At 41.3% G+C, this 13,633-nt stretch overlaps 1 protein-coding gene across 1 annotated transcript in view; it reads right to left on the bottom strand.

The window, feature by feature from the left end:
* The window catches only part of LOC107589762 (trafficking protein particle complex subunit 12-like), a 35,255-nt gene that overhangs the window by 3,325 nt on the left and 18,297 nt on the right, over positions 1 to 13,633 (bottom strand). Inside the window, exons 4-9 of the mRNA XM_016278284.1 lie at positions 12,706 to 12,819; positions 11,610 to 11,748; positions 9,178 to 9,290; positions 9,004 to 9,076; positions 1,613 to 1,686; positions 229 to 327 (exon numbers count right to left, since the gene is read on the bottom strand). Coding sequence (XP_016133770.1) covers positions 229 to 327; positions 1,613 to 1,686; positions 9,004 to 9,076; positions 9,178 to 9,290; positions 11,610 to 11,748; positions 12,706 to 12,819 — 612 coding nt within the window. The remainder of the gene's footprint in view (positions 1 to 228; positions 328 to 1,612; positions 1,687 to 9,003; positions 9,077 to 9,177; positions 9,291 to 11,609; positions 11,749 to 12,705; positions 12,820 to 13,633) is intronic.

Raw genomic sequence — 13,633 nt, 5'->3', positions numbered from 1 at the left:
CTTACAGCATTTGCAAGGTTATTTCTTTTTCTTTTTCTTTTTTTTTCAGGCCTTTGATGTGCCCTTGTTGAACATAATTAAAATAATTAAAATGACTGACCGCAAATTTTTGGACATTAGTGTACATAGAGCAGACGCCACAATTCTAAAGTTCTAAAGTTCACACTTCGAAGCGGTTTTGCTGTTGATGCCATCTGATCCAGTGACTCCTGGTGTCTCTGCTCTCACCTGTAGGAAAATACGGCCGATTCCACTCAGCAGCTGCACTCTTTGCTCCGGTTCATACTCGATGATGGAGTGATATGTCTCCACTGCCAGCACATAGTCCTTCACGTGAAAGAGAAAATAATCACAGCTTTTCTTTTGCTTTTTTAAAATTATTGTTCCAACTTCCAAAACTACTTTGTTGAAATATTCTTAAGAATCTTTGTGCAGCTCTTTTCCATGACTATGACTGTCAAGCTCCAAAAGAACAAAAACACCATGACAGTACCATAAAAATGCCTACAGTATATGACTTAGGAACCTCCACAGTCTAGTGATTGAGGAGGAGGTAACATATTCCAAGTTTCCTGAAGTCATATGATAGTTTTATGTGAGCGACGGACCAAATGCATCATGCCAGTTTAAATATTGTGGGATGAATGAGATTTGACAGCTGCGGTGGAAAGGAAAGCTCATTCAAAGCATCAAATGACTTCAGAAGACTTGAATATAGTTGGTGTATGAAATAATGTTAAGATTATTTCATGCATTTTTATCCTTAAGCTTGACAGATGTGGTCACTGAAAAGACTGTGAGAGAATTCTTCACAAATTGTCTATTTGTGTTACAAAATATGGGTTCTGAACAAAAATAAAGACGGAATTTGTTAATACTTTATTTTACAGTGTCCTTTTTATACGTTACCTGTACTTACTACAGTAATAACAGTAAATTATGCAATTATAATAATTAAATTATTGTATGCAGCTAACTTTAAAAAAGACCCTAATCCTATAGTAATTACATATCATTATTTAATATTACTCAAAATAATAATTTACATTTTTCATACATCAAGCAGTGAAATGCTTTTCATGTTTATTTTATAGAAAATAAATCAGAGTAGAAGTGATATATATTAAAATAAATCAGAAATAGAATTGACAACAATTTAAGAATTTAAGTTTCAATTATCGAATTTAACTGCACTGTATCTTAAAAATCCCCCCCCCCCAAGCATGACATTTATACAATATTTATTCAAAAAAAGATGCACTACAACAAGATTCATGTTTGTGAGTTTCTTTGTTGTGTGTGTGTGTGTCACTACAGTCTTTGGCCAGCAGATGGCACTTGTTTAACACGATAACTTGCAAAAAATCAGGCATATTTGTTTAGCCACTGACAGTCTAAATCTAAGGGTATACTATAAAGGTCTAGTATGTCTGCATACACACTGTTTTACCAGTAGAACAATAATCAGAAAAGCTATTTTATCAGTAGGCACCTGCTTGAAGGAAAGCCTGTAATCTCTAACCCTAGAGTATGTTCATGTGCACAGATATGATTCAGGTCACATATGAATGTGCGAGCGAGTATAAGTCTGCTTGCTCTTCCACTCACGTACCTTCATCATTAGCAGACAGTTGGCCATGGAGTACATCACCCTGCTCAGACGTGACCTCCACAGCTGGATGGAGGCTGAAACACAGAGCAGAGAGAGAGAGACAGACTGAGCGAATGGAATTGGAAATTGCAGTCTTTCCCTCCTTTTCCTGGCTCTGGGCCATCAATTTTTGGTCTGCTGGCGCGAATTATAGTGTAGGAGGAAAAGACACAGTGACAATCGCATTTATTTCCCCCCTCTGGCTCACTGTAGACCCCCATCAGCGAGCCGATCTGATCTCATATGTGTGTGTGTGCATGAACAGACTTCAGCGTATGTCTCAGTACTGATGCTGTGTGACTTCCTCCACTCGCCTGCTGCACAAACAATGATAATTGTGAGACTATTCCTGAAGAACATACTGATTAAAGGGGTCATGAACTGCCTTTTTTTTTCAATTTATACTGTTCTCCGAGATCCACTTATAATGTTAAAGGGGTCATATGATGTTGCTAAAAAGAACATTATTTTGTGTATTTGGTGTAATGAAATGTGTTTATGCGGTTTAAGTTTCAAAAAACACATTATTTTCCACATACTGTACATTATTGTTTCTCCTCTATGCCCCGCCTTTCTGAAACGCGTCGATTTTTACAAAGCTCATCGGTCTGAAAAGCGAGGTGTGCTCTGATTGACCAGCTATCCAGTGCGTTGTGATTGGCCGAATACCTCAAGTGTGTGACGGAAATGTTAAACCACTTACCATATTGTGACGATGCCGTGTCCGGCCGGAGCGACGAGACAAAAATATTAAAACCCATTATAAACGAGGCATTTGTTGCATCCAGTGGGGACATAATTACGGATTATAATGACTTATACTGTCTTTTTACGTGTTGCATCGCGCCACGTAAACATAAAACCATGTCTGCATTTGTGACAGAAATGACAAACAACAAGCACTACTCTACACTGCTCAAAACTCACGTTTGAATCATCAGTGGCAAATCCTTTAAATATGAAGACGTACTTACAGACTGAATCAGAACTGCCGGCATTGTAGTAGGGTTGTGTCGGTGAGGAAATTTTCCCACCGCTTAATCGGCGTGTAACAACACCGGTAATACCGGTATCACCGCGGGAGCGGGGCTTTCCCTCGCTTTCCTTCGCTTTTAAATAGCTTGTAAAAGCGGTGTGCCCATTTTACTTTCACTTTAAAATAGCGGCAATTCGGAGTAAAGCAATTGTTCGTTTTTAGTTCGTTTGAATTTTCCCTCTTTTCCTCGCTTTCCTTTGCTTTTAAATAGCTTAAAAGCGCAGTGCGCATTTTACTTTCACTTTCGAATTAACAGCAGTTCGGCATCAATTGCTTGAATGCAACAACAAAATACAATGTCAAACTCACTTTAGCATATATATAAAACATAGAACTTTTATTAACAAAACAAATAAAAATACACCATGCTATAGGGCAGGCTATGCCTACTATAAAATAACAAATAACTTGCATAAAGTTTAAATGTACAAAACTGGAAACAAGTAAACATGTAATATATATAACCAAATAAATAAGAAACGTAGAACGTTTATTAGCAAAACGAGTGAGAAAGCTTGGAGGCACGGCATACACCTCGATGTCAAATAAAATAAAAAAATGACACAAAGTTTAAATAAAGTAAAAATCAGCAAACAATGTGGAACCAATTAAATAAGAAACTAATGTTTAAAAAAATTTCCAAAATCACCTTAGATAAAAGGCAAAAGTCAGCAGGCTTTTCAAAATTCAAAATATTGCCAAACAGGCGCTTTTAGATTTAGTTTCGAAACTAAATCATCCGCGATCGTCTTGTCTGTCTCACCCCACTCTTCTTGTCACTCAGCTCGACTCACTCTCCTCACTGGAGAAATTAAATCTGATCTGTGATGCAACTGTCGTTCAACTGCAATGAGCAGCCGTGTTCAGTTTTTAATTGTAGTGTCTGTTGGGGGTGGGGGTCGGTGATGCGGTGGGCAAGTGACATGTTGCGGCTTAACACCGGTATCACCGTCAGCACCATCTATCGCAGCAAGCCTATTGTGTATACGTGAAACTTTTAAAAAACGCAAGGGAAAAACGTTTCAGTTTTTGACTACACTGTTGTCGTGTAAACGTAGTCTAAGTTAAGAAAGGGCTCACTAGGTTGTTCAAGAATGGGAACAAATTGCATGCTACCAGATTTTATCTACAGCTCGTTAGAGGTAGAATTCTTTAGTGAAATAAACATGACATTTATTGAAATTAATTTGAATTAATTAAGGCAAGAGAGAACGAACGAATGAACGAACGCATGCACCCATGTGCGAGCGAGCGATTGTGAAGCATTGCAAACAAGCTTGTCGGTTTAATTACAAAAACTGCTAAGTTATCACCTCATTGCTGAGAAATATATGTAGCTTTTAGCTGTTGTATTTAAAAAATTCATGGGGCGTTGAAAACCAGCTCCTGAATGTGCAATTTCTTACCTATAAAAAGTTTCCGTCTCAATAAAATGCGAGCGCATACAGCACGCCGGCATTAAAAATCTTTATGAGCAAACGTGTCGCCCTCGCATTGGGAGTTCTGTGGATATGTGTGTTTAGACGTAGGACGTTCAGTTTTTAATTGTAGTGTCTGTTCTTTTACTGAACTAAATGATTTTTATTACTATAAAAATCAAAACGACGGTGGGGGTCGGTGACGCGGTGGGCAAGTGACGTAACCGGTGTTGGGGCTTAACACCCGTATCACCATCAATCACGGCAATCACCATCAATCACGGCAAGCCTACATTGTAGTCTACTCTACCAGGATCAGGAAACAGTCCTCCATAAAATGCGCTGCACACATCTGAATATTTGGGTTGAACTGTTCTGGAACAGTGTTGTAAATACAACTTAAGTTGTCTCCTCTTTTGGAAAACCAAACAAAGTAGTTTCGCGTTCACAACGAAGCACACAGCGTCTTCACGACATGGCGGCAGCAACAATACTACAGCGAGAATAAAAGTTACACCTTCTTTCTTTGGGAGAACATTTGGGCGGTGTTATGCAAATCTTCCCACATAGTGATGTAGACATGTGGGGGCGTGTTAGAATGAGGCGTTTTAGGTAGGCGTGGTTGACTCTTAACTTTTATAAAGAATATCTCTTTGGATTTGAGACTTTAGTCTTTGCAACTTTACAGATATTCTTTATGCACCAAGAGCTTGTAACACTTCAATGAGAAAGGAAAAATTGAAATCGCATCATATGACCCCTTTAACATGACTTTTGTATCAAAAAACATAACCTAGAAGTAACAAGCTATTTTTTGTCCTGTTTTTGAGCCCCCTCGTCGGAACGCCCCGTTCGGATGGGTGTGGTGAATTCTGGTGAGAGCAACAATTGCCTCAGAATCTAAGACTGAACACTACTGATCGAGCAGTGTCTCGTACCCACTCTCAGAAGCAATAGCCCTCGTTGTATGAGCTCTGATGTTGAAATCCCCCCTGAGTGGGATTCGTCAAGGGGGAGCCACCAGCATCTCCCTGAGGTCCGGAAACCAAGGTTGATTCGGCCAGTTCGGGGCAATGAGGATCACCAATGCTCTCTCTTCCCTGATTTTGCATAATACCAGAGGAACGCATAAAGCCTGGCTCTCAGCCAACGCGATGACAGACCGTCCCCCATCAGCGGGGAGCGAGACAGCGAAAAGAACAGCAGGCAATGCGTGTTCTTGCTTGTCGTGAACAGATCCACCTTCGCCCTACCGCTCGCTCTGACAGGGGAAAGCGCCGCATTTATGCACTTCGGGAATGTGGGCAAGGCTAAAGCCAGCCCGAAAGGGAGCAGTGAGTACTGGTATGCCGTGCCCTCGAAAGGAAACCTCAGAAAGCATCTGTGGCGCAGTGTTATCTGAATATGAAAGTATGCATCTTTCAGATCTATGGATACAAACCAGCCAGGATCTGCTTCAGAGTCAACATCCTGAACACACGCTTGTGAAGTGCTCTGTTGATGGGTCTCAGGTGCAGAATCAGACAGAGTCCCCCATCTCTCTTGGGTAACACAAAATAGGTAAAACCTGCTCTCCAGCTCGTTCAGAGGGACTCGCCCTATCGCTCCTTTTGCGAGCAGGCTGTGAAACAACAGGGGCATTTTGAGGCAATGTCAGTGACGGAACCACGCTGTTGAAACGGGGTGGTCTGCGTCTGAATTGGAGAGAATACCTGTGTTCTATTATGCCCAGCACCCAGCTTGGAATAGCTCTCCACGGGGAAATGGCTCGTGGAGGATAACACTGGGAGGCCATAACAGGCAAAGACAGCGGCTCTGTGCTGCTCTGAGGCAGGGTGAGTAATGCCATATCTATATGATGAGGAGGAAACAGCTCTTTCTGTGAGGATGTTTGTGTTTTTATTTAACCAACAGAAACATGAACATTGCATTTGTCGCTCACAGGAACAAGGGGAACATAATGCAGGATGCGGTGCTTGGGAGCCAAGCCTCCAGCGAGCTCTCTCCTCCTCTTGGCAGGTCCATCAGGATGAAGGCTTGGCAGCCTAGGGTGGTCCACTGTCACGGTGGGGGCTCCTTTTTTGTCCGTGATGCCTTTTCCCGGGTCTCATCCACTGATTGCGGAAAACATTGGGCTCAGGTACAGGAGCCACAGAGGACACGGCGAGGGAAGCGGGGTGCAGAAGAGGAGCATGATCTCAACAACGGATGGAGTATTAGGTGACTCATCGCCTTCAAGCACCTCCGCCCCGTCCGCGTGGGAGAACACGGACTGTGTGGAAGAGTGGACACGCGCCGACTGGGGTGCAGACCACGACTTCACCACTTGCTCGTGGACATCCGGGAAGAACGGAACCCTCCTCCTCGAGGCAGCTTGGTGGCGGCTTACTCCAGGCAGGTTCCTCTGGAGCATCCCAGTTCAGCTTAACGGCTTTTCACAAGGACCCTGGCGAGCTCCTCCTGGAGGTCTGGGGGGCCCTCAGTGTTGGGGGCTGGCGAAAGGGGCGTCGGGGAAGCAAGGGCCCACCAGCGGCTCCCTGACAGCAGTGGACCTTGTTCCCGTATGGCCACGAGCGATGCTCCTCCGAATCCTCAAAAGGCGTGCTGGCAACTCAGAGCAGTGCATGCAGTCAGATTCAGAGAACGCAGCCTCAGCGTTGGGCCAGGCCCAGGCAGGCGATGCAGTGCGTGTGTGGGTCCAGTGGGTCGATGGGGCCAGCGCAGATTCGACAGAAGGTAGCCATCGGATGCAGTGAAGAAGTTGTCGTATGTTCTGATTCTGAGGCAATTGGCGCTCTTACCACATTATATACTGCCTGAAGGCTTGTCAGTAATTGCATTTGATTTACATAATTAGCGACAATTGGCCAGTTTATTGTACTGGCATTATCCTATAAGGTTTTCAGGATTTTCAGAGAAGGGGAGGAGTTCCCACAGCGAATGTTTTACAATGTTAAGTGAATACTCGAAAGGGAACTAGTCGTTTTAGGACCTTTCATTATGATACTAAAAAGAATTAAGTCGTTTTAGCAGCTCGGCTTCAATATAAGCGGTTTCTAACAAAGGAGAAAGTTTTGATTTCTGAAACTTGCAGCATGTTTTTATTAGAGATGCACCGATTGCAATTTTCTTGGCCGATTCCGATTTCTTGTTAGTGTGATCTGCCGATACCGATTTTTGCCAATTCCGATTTTCTTTCTATTCGCGTGATTTTTTGCACAGATCGTCAGTGAACAACGGCTCTGTGTAGTTAATGCTCCTCAATGTGAAAGCACGCACGTGATGGAGATTTACCGCTGATTACAGAACCAGCTTTACTGATAAGATGTGCGTTAAATATCGCATGCGATTTATCGTGCAGCCCTAGTAAAAATTTTAATAAAACATTTTTTTTGTGGCCACATTGTTTTTTGGGCTTTTGCATTTTTATCAGCACACTAAATGGAGGACAGAAAATGATATTGATAATCCTGAAAATTATATTGACTTGAACCTGAAGCATCCATGGCTCAGACAAAATTTGCAACTTCAACGTGCATTATAGGATGTATGTGTTCTATCTGAACCCATCCTGCTCTGATTAACCTCTCTTCCTCATTTTGCCAGGGACAATGAACAGCCACACAAAAACAGCAGTCTGGCACCGGCCCGCCGGTCTGTCAGCACCTGGCAGGTCTGCTACAGACGTGTGCCCATGAAGGAGGGAGTCCGTCCCGCTGAAAGCACATCAGACACACAGCCGGTGGGCTGGCGGGGGGGCTACTGAAATCACAGCTATGCTGAAGCATGCATTTATCTCTGTCTCCACCAAAACAACATGTGAGGAAGTCAATCAAGCATGCAAGACTTACAGACGCGTCAGCGTTCTACTCTGATGGATCACTCAAGACGGGATCTTATGCTGCCATCTCAAGCCAGACAAATCTTAAAGGCGATGGTAAATGGTTTCCACAAAAGTGTTAAGCAAAAATTGTTTTTAACATTCATAATAATAAAAAAGAGTAAATGTTTCTTAAGCAGCAAATCAGCATATTAGAATGATTTCTGAAGGATCATGTGACACTGAAACTTCTCTTTGTAAACAACAACAGATTTATAAACGATTCATGTTGCATTCTCAAATGCAAATTAAAGCGAAGTGAATCGAAACTGAAATCACAGTACTGTTACAGCAGACATGTAGCGCATCAGATTATAGCCTATAACGATTTTTCTTTTATGCCAAAAATCATTAGGATATTAAGTAACGATCATGTTCCATGAAGATATTGTGTAAATTTCCTACCGTAAATATATCAAAACTTAATTTTTGATTAGTAATATGCATTGCTAAGAACTTAATTTGGACAACTTTAAAGGCGACTTTCTCAATATTTTGATGTATTTGCACCCTCAGATTCCAGATTTTCAAACAGTTGTATCTCGGCCAAATATATATAAATATATATAAAAAAACATACATCAATGGAAAGCTTATTTATTCAGCTTTCAGATTATGTATAAATCTCAATTTCAAAAAATGTACCCTTATGACTGGTTTTGTGGTCCAGGGTCACATATTTGTCCTAATAGGAAGTTAGGGCATTGTCTCACTTTAAGAACATTTTAATATTTAAAAAAAATATTTTGAGTGCAAGATGATCAATATCGACTTTACAGTCCTTTCTCAACACAGACCTTTAAGAGATGTTGAGTCCGTATGTGAATATCTCTTAAAAGTCTGTGCTGTAATATAACATGGGCATCATAACTTATATGAAATCTCATAAATAACTAATTGGAAGGGTGATGACATGAGGGTGAGTGAATGTTGACAGATTTTTGTATTCTTTTCGACTCAACAGCGCTATGTATTTGACCTGCACTAGCTGCGGAGGACAGATCTGAGCGGTCTGTACCGAGTCTGTTGTCCTGCGTGAGGTTCATCATGCTCCCGTCCTCAGCTAAACCCTCCTGCAGGTTACTCAAGATCTGTGAAAGGACAGGAACAGAAGTTTTACAACACTAATTACAGCGAGGCTAATTAAATTTGCGAGCAGGTGCGGGCGCTGAGGTGTAAAGCGCGGGCTCACCTTCTGACAGACGCTCTTTATTCTGTGGAGACGGTCCAGAGTTTCCTGAGGCTTCTGCAGGTACTGAGGGAGCTCGGCGTGCAGGACACGCATGGAGAACGGCACCATCGAGCCTAGAACATGCAAAACAGAACCATATATTAACACTAATGCACGCTCTTTCTCTTATGCAGAACGTAAGTGCACCATTGTTCTATTCTCGCTTCTGTTTTTCTGTCAAGAAACACATTAAAGAAACCGAATCTATGCTGGTGAAACAAGGGGTTGTGGCTTTGATCATGCGCTTCTTTGATATCAGGACGAATCCTGAGTCAAGCGCTGCATCACCGTCTGAAGATTTCACCTGACCGACTGAGATATACATATATAGTATGACATATGTTGGGTAGTGGGCTGATGTTATGATTGCATTTGATAATTGCAACTAATTTAATTCACCAGGTTTGTTGCATCCTTTGAAAGACATTTACAGTAGCATTCAAAATTTTCAAACTCAGAATTTAGATTTTTCAGTGTTTCTGAAAGAAGTCTCGTCTGCTCTCCAAGGCTACATTACAGTAAAAACAGTAATATTGTGAAATATTATTACAATTTCAAATGACTTTTCTATTTTTCCCCACATTTATTCAGGTAGTTTTGCTTTCTGACAGACCAAATATAACATAAACAAAGAACTACTAAGGCTAGGGTTAGTAGAATAAGTTGACATGTACTTCCAAAGCTACTTATAGTCAGTAGAATGAATAAAGTGTTTGCAGTTATTAATTAGACAATCTATTATTCTAATGACGGCTTTGAAATGTAGTTGTAAAGTTATTTATAGTTAGTAGAATCTCTGAAGTAGACTATCAAGGGATAGTTCACCCCAAAATGAAAATTCTGTCATTAATTACTCACCCTCATGTCGTTCCAAACCTGTAAGACCTCCGTTCATCTTCAGAACACAAATGAAGATATTGTTGATGAAATCCGAGAGCTCTCTGACCCTGCATAGGCAGCAATGCAACTGAAATGTTACCAGACCCAAAAATGTAGTAATGACATCGGTAAAATAATCCATGTGGCAACAGTGGCTCAACTTCAATTTTGCAAAGCTACGAGAATACTTTTTGTGTGCAAAGAAAACTAAAATAATGACTTTATTCAACAATTTTTCTCCCCCGAGTTACCGTCTTCCACCATTTTGGAGAGTACCATGATGCATGCGCGCACTTTCCCTGTTGTCGCATGGACTGTTTTACCGATGTCCTTACTACGTTTCTGTGTCTGGGAACATTTCAGTTGCATTGCTGTCTATGGAGGGTCAGAAAGCTCTCGGATTTCATCAAAAATGTCGTAATTTGTGCTCCGAAGATGAACGAAGGTCTTACGGGTTTGGAACGACAAGAGTAACTAGATAAAAAAGGTCGTCAAGACAAACTTTAAGTTGGCTTGAGAAAGCCGGACCATAAAGTTTGAAAAAGTTTGAAAAGTTTAAGAAGTTTAAAAAGTTTTAAGTTTGATGGTCTTCAGTCTGAAATAGTTTGAAGTTTGAAGTAGTTTTAAAAGCTTAAAGTTTGAATGTTTTGAAGGCAATATACAGTCTGTCAGAGATGATAGATAGATAGATAGATAGATAGATAGATAGATAGAAATGCAGCGGCTAGAATACATGTGTGGTTGCTAGTGTGTTGCTATGCGGTTGCTAAGGTACTTGGGGTGGTTGCTATGCAGTTGCTAGGGTACCAGGGGCAGTTGCTAAGGTGTTTCTATGCGGTTGCTAAGGTACTCTGGGTGATTGCTAGGGTGTTGTTATGAGGTTGCTAGGGAACCCAGGGTGGTTGCTAAGGTGTTGCTATGCGGTTGCTAGGGTACCCGGGATGGTTGTTAGGGTGTTGCTATGGGGTTGCTAGGGTACCCAGGGCAGTTGCTGGGGTGTTTCTATGCGGTTGCTAGGGTACACAGGGTGGTTGTTAGGTTGGCTTGGATAGTTGCTAGAGTGTTGCTATTACGATAGATAGATAGATACCCAGGGCAGTTGCTAGGGTGTTGCTAGGGTACCCGGGATGGTTGCTAAGGTGTTGCTATGCGGTCGCTAGGGTACCCGGGCAGTTGCTAAGGTGTTGCTACGCAGTTGCTAGGGTACCCGGGGTGGTTGCTAGGTTGGTTTGGATAGTTGCTAGAGTGTTGCTATGAAGATAGATAGATAGATGAGTTTGAATGGTAAACCGTGATACGTTATATTTTTCAGGATTCACTGAAGAACAGCATTTATTTAAAATAGAAATCAACATTATAAATGTCTTTACTGTCACCTTTGATCGATTTAATGCATCCTTTCTGAATAAAACTACTAATTTCTTTTAGAAAAAAAACTCTTCCTGAAGCTATTTCCCAACATCTTAACATCATCTTGCACATGAAATGTAGTTAAATAGCTCCAGAACTTCTACCTCGTCTTCCAGGGTAAACCGTCGGATAGTATTCATAGTAGAGATTTGGATGATCCAGATTCCCGAAGGGTTCAAACTCTAGCTCTGCGTTCTGGAAAAGGCTGAGCTTCACCAGAAGAGCAAGACGCACAAACCAGAGCTGTAGAGAGAAGACCTGCTTCAACAAAACAGATCAACATTTACTTCTTTCTGTAACTGTGGTATTGCGATGCTTTCTGGTCTGGGAGTATTACAGCGTAACTCTTCTCTGCAGCAGTACGTGTGGAGGCACATCAAAGCGAGCGCGTGCTTTGATTCATCCGTCTCCAGAGCCGCTGGGCCCTCAGCGTGTTACTGTGGACTGAGTGGGTGTCAGACCGATAGCTAAAACACTGACAGTGCTACGCTGCTTCAGCCATGGACGTTTTTACAATGTACTTTTTGTTTTCTACTGGTGAAATCAGGCATTATGAAAACTAACAAGTATTAACTCCATATATTACTGAACATACACTCTGTTAAGTACTACATACAGAATACCATTAAACATCATCTTGCTGGTTTAACACGTGTATATATAACAAAGCCAATGACAATAGACAAGTATGTCATGAACAAATAATTTGAAGAGATCTGGCAGCAGAAACAGCCATGATCAGAGATGGGTAGATTACTTACAAAATGTAGTCTGTTACTGATTACAAATTAAATGCCGAAAATTCGTAATCTATTAGTTTAACACATTTTAGGAAACGTGTTCTGAATTAAATTTAAACAATTAAACATTTTGCATGAAACATTACACTAGCCCTCATTCAAGTAATAATTGAAATGTGTTTGTCAGGTGTGTATTAGATATGCAATGTTGAGAAAACACTCATAAAAAAAACTAGATTTGATTAGATTTGATATGTTAGCAAATGAACTTTTGCATAATTAATTTAAATGATTCCCTCCCATAAGTTTTGCATCAGAAAGGGAAACTCCTACAAATGTATATGCAATAATATCAGCCGCAAAAATAACTGTATGCACGCCTAATGTTTCACTGTACATGTCTTTAGTAAATCCTGACACAAGCTAAATCTAGCCTCAGTGTCCTGGTGCTTCTGCTCACCTGCAGGGAGTCAGTGGTGTGGTTGGTGGGCTGGCCGCTCTTGCCGTAGCCCTGGCCGTGAGCCGTCAGCAGTCTGCCTGTCAGGTCCACGGCTGCCCTCCAGTTCTTAGTGCTCTGTGAGAGGAGATGAAGCCATTAAACACACAGCTGCTCGCACAGGAGGAGGCGCGAGAGAGACTCGGCACCTGTAATGACGACAAGGTCACTGCGAGCGCTCGCTTTACATGACGCTGCCATTTATTACACCAAGACTTGCACTTAAAAACTTTCAAAACAAGCATATGTTGCCAACAAATCTAAATGGAATTAGGTTTGTTCACACCTAAGTGTCCCACACGTGGCATAGATCTGTTTTTTGGATGACAGTAGCTACGTTTACATGTGTACCCAAAGAATCTGTTTAGAATTGGGTTGACAGCTCAGTGGGACTGAAACGCCTTCATGTAAACAATCCCAATAATATTACAATTTGGATTGGAAGGGGTGGTGTAGACCTAAATAATTTGATCAACAGGGAAAAATATTAAGCATGTAAATGCTTGCGGACATTTGGAGTGCTGTGATGCGTATGTTTACTTGCGTGTTATGTCATACGAACATCCATGTTTATTTACGTCTCATGTCTTATGAACTAGTCAGTGGTTGAGACTGAATATTTACTAAATGTTTGCTAAAAAAAAACTCTTCTGGCAAATACGACATGGAATTATGGAAGCCCGTTTCTGCCACTGAATAAAAAATAAAAGAGGTAATTGCGAATTTTTATCTCGCAATTCTGACTTTTTTTCTCAGAATTGTGATATATAAACTCGCAATTCTGAGAAAATATCAGTCTATTTCCCCCCCTCAAAATTGGACTTTAAATCGCAACTGCAAGTTTATTTCATGCAATTCTGACTTTATAACTCGCAATTCTGACTTTATAACT

This window comes from Sinocyclocheilus grahami, unplaced genomic scaffold (assembly GCF_001515645.1).
Source record: "Sinocyclocheilus grahami isolate Dianchi unplaced genomic scaffold, SAMN03320097.WGS_v1.1 scaffold120.1, whole genome shotgun sequence".
NCBI classification, from domain to species: Eukaryota; Metazoa; Chordata; class Actinopteri; order Cypriniformes; family Cyprinidae; genus Sinocyclocheilus; species Sinocyclocheilus grahami.
This window is presented reverse-complemented; position numbering and strand designations above follow the sequence as displayed.